Below are 2,707 nucleotides of genomic sequence, written 5' to 3'. Positions count from 1 at the left end.
TAGGGCCCCGAGCTGCGCCCCCCGAAGCTGCCGCCCTTCATGGGCCCGAAGCTGGAGGCCTGGTTGTTGTAGCTGCCGAAGTCGTTGTAGCTGCCCCCGCCCCCGAAATTGCTGCCTGGGGGAGGAAAAAACAGGGGGTCAGGGGGGGCACCAAAATTTTGGGGTCATCAAAAACCCCTGTGGCCCTTGGGGGCACGTCCAAAGGGTCCCTAAAATCCTGAAAGCACCAAAACCCCTGGGGGTGGGTGGGAAACAGGGTCAGGGGGCACCCCAAGGATTGGGGGGGGGATGAGGGGGCCAGGGGGGGCACCCTGGGAATGGGGGGGGGAGACAGGGGGTAATGGGGGGGTCAAGGGCACCCCCAGGGATGGGAGTAGTTAACTGGGAGCCTCGAGACACTGGGAGAGGTTTAACTAGAAAGAATTTAACTGGAACGGGGATTAACTGGGGGAATGGATAACTGGGAGCCCAGAGATGATCACTGGACTTTCTTGGTGGTCCAGGGTGGTCCCTGGTGGGCCAGGGGTGGTCCAGGGTGGTCCCTGATGTTCCAGGGTGTTCCCTGGTGGTTTGGGGTGTTCCTTGGCATCCCAGGATGTTCCCTGATATTCCCTGGTACTCAGGGGTGTTCCCTGGTGACCAGGGGTGTTCCATGGTGTTCCCTGATGATTTGGGGTGTTCCCTGGCATCCCAGGGTGTTCCCTGGTGTCCCAGGGTGCTCCCTGGTGTTCCCTGATGATTTGGGGTGTTCCTTGGCATCTCAGGGTGTTCCCTGGTGTCTCAGGGTGTTCCTTGACATCCCAGGGTGTTCCCTGGTGGCCAGGGGTGTTCCATGGTGTTCCCTGGTGTCCCAGGGTGTTCCCTGATATTCCCTGGTGGCCGGGGGTGTTCCTTGGCATCCCAGGGATGTTCCTTGGTGTTCCCTGGTGTCCCAGGGTACTCCCTGGTGGTTTGAGGTGTTCCCTGATATTCCCTGGTGAGCAAGGGTGTTCCTTGGCATCTTAGGGTGTTCCCTGGTGGCCGGGGGTGGTCCACAGGGTTCCCTGGTGACCAGGGGTGTTCCCTGATATTCCCTGGTGACCAGGGGTGTTCCTTGGCATCTCAGGGTATTCCCTGGTGTCCCAGGGTGCTCCCTGGTATTCCCTGGTGATCAGGGGCGTTCCCTGCTGACCAGGGGTGTTCCTTGGCATCCCAGGGGGTCCCCTGGCATCCCAGTGTGGTCCCTGGTGTTCCCTGGTGGCCAGGAGTGTTCCCTGGTGGTTTGGGGTGTTCCCTGGCATCCCGGGGGTTCCCACCTGTGCCCGCCTCGGCCAGCCCGTTGCGCACGGCGAGCGCTGGCCCCCGGGCGGGTCTCCTGCCGCCGCTGCCGCCGCCGAAGCCGCCGCCGCCGTTGTTGTAGCCGTCGTAGGAGCCGCTGCCGCCGTAGCCGCGGTTACCCCCCGAGTAGCCGGGGCCGCCTCCGCCCCCGTAACCTGGGCACGGGGCAAACGGGGTCACAAAGGGGGTACCAGGGGGACCCCCAGGTCCCTGTAGGTCCCTATAGGGCCTGGTGGGTCCTGGTAAGACCCAGGAGGGGTCCCAGTAAGTCCCAGTGGGTCCTGGTAGGTCCCCATGGGTCTCCATAGGGCCAGTGCCTTCTGGTGGGTCCCAGTAAGCCCTAATGGGTCCCAGTGGGTCCCAATAAGTCCCAGAGGGTCCCAGTAGTTCCCCATGGAGCACAATGTGTCCCAGTAGGTCCTAGTGGGTCCTTATAAGTCCCGGTAAGTCCCCATGGGTCCCAGTGGGTCCTGCCAGGTCCCTGTAGGTCCCCATAGAGCCCAGTTGGTCCCAATGGGTCACAGGAGATCCCACGAGGTCCTGGTGGGTCCCAGTAAGCCCCAATAGTTCCCAGCAAGTCCTAGTAGGTCCCAGTAGGGCCCAGTGTGTCCCTATAGGACCCAGTGGGTCCCAATAGGTCCCCATGGATCCTGGTATGTCCCTGTAGGACCCAGTGTGTTGGGGTGGCTCCCAGTGTGCCCTGGTGGCTCCTGGTGGCTCCCAGTGTGCCCTGGTAGGTCCCAGTGGTTCCCAATGTGCCCTGGTAGGTCCCAGTGGCTCCCAGTGTACCCTGGTGGCTCCCAGTGGCTCCAGTGTGCCCTGGCAGGTCCCAGTGTTCCCTGGCAGGTCCCAGTGGCTCCCAGTGTGCCCTGGTAGGTCCCAGTCACTACCAGTGTGCCCTGGTGGCTCCCCATGGCTCCCAGTGTACCCTGGCAGGTCCCAGTGTACCCTGGTAGGTCCCAATGTTCCCTGGCAGGTCCCAGTGGCTCCCAGTGTTCCCTGGCAGGTCCCAGTGTTCCCCGTCGGGTCCCATCATGCCCCAGTTGCCGGGGAGCGTCCCCCCCCCGACTCACCGCGGCCTCCGAAGTTGCCGCCGCGGTTGAAGTTGTCGTTGCCGCCGAATCCTCCTCCGCGGCCGCCGCCGAAGTTTCCGGAGCCGCTGCGGCCTAAGAGGGGAGGGGGGGGCGGCGGGGGGGGGGGCCAGCCTTTAGGCACAGCACAGGCAGCGCGTGCAGCCACAGCGGGGGCGGGGGGCCGGGCGGGGGCGAGGGCGGGGGGCTCACCTCGCTGGCTGGCAGAGGCGCTCGCCATCTCCTGCTTGGACAGCGCCTTGCGCACCTCGCAGTTGTGCCCGTTCACCGTGTGGTACTTCTGGACTGCGGGGGCACGG

At 64.4% G+C, this 2,707-nt stretch overlaps 1 protein-coding gene across 1 annotated transcript in view; it reads right to left on the bottom strand.

Moving 5' to 3' along the window:
* Positions 1–6: 6 nt before the first annotated feature.
* The window catches only part of LOC113981254 (heterogeneous nuclear ribonucleoprotein A1-like), a gene marked incomplete at its 3' end in the record, with an annotated part of 5,096 nt that continues 2,395 nt past the window's right edge, over positions 7–2,707 (bottom strand). Inside the window, exons 3-6 of the mRNA XM_027708563.1 lie at positions 2,601–2,693; positions 2,391–2,483; positions 1,296–1,472; positions 7–115 (exon numbers count right to left, since the gene is read on the bottom strand). Of these exons, the coding sequence (XP_027564364.1) occupies positions 7–115; positions 1,296–1,472; positions 2,391–2,483; positions 2,601–2,693 (472 nt within the window). The remainder of the gene's footprint in view (positions 116–1,295; positions 1,473–2,390; positions 2,484–2,600; positions 2,694–2,707) is intronic.

This window comes from Neopelma chrysocephalum, unplaced genomic scaffold (assembly GCF_003984885.1).
Source record: "Neopelma chrysocephalum unplaced genomic scaffold, ASM398488v2 Primary Assembly neopelma1_96316, whole genome shotgun sequence".
In the NCBI taxonomy this organism is placed as follows: Eukaryota; Metazoa; Chordata; class Aves; order Passeriformes; family Pipridae; genus Neopelma; species Neopelma chrysocephalum.
This window is presented reverse-complemented; position numbering and strand designations above follow the sequence as displayed.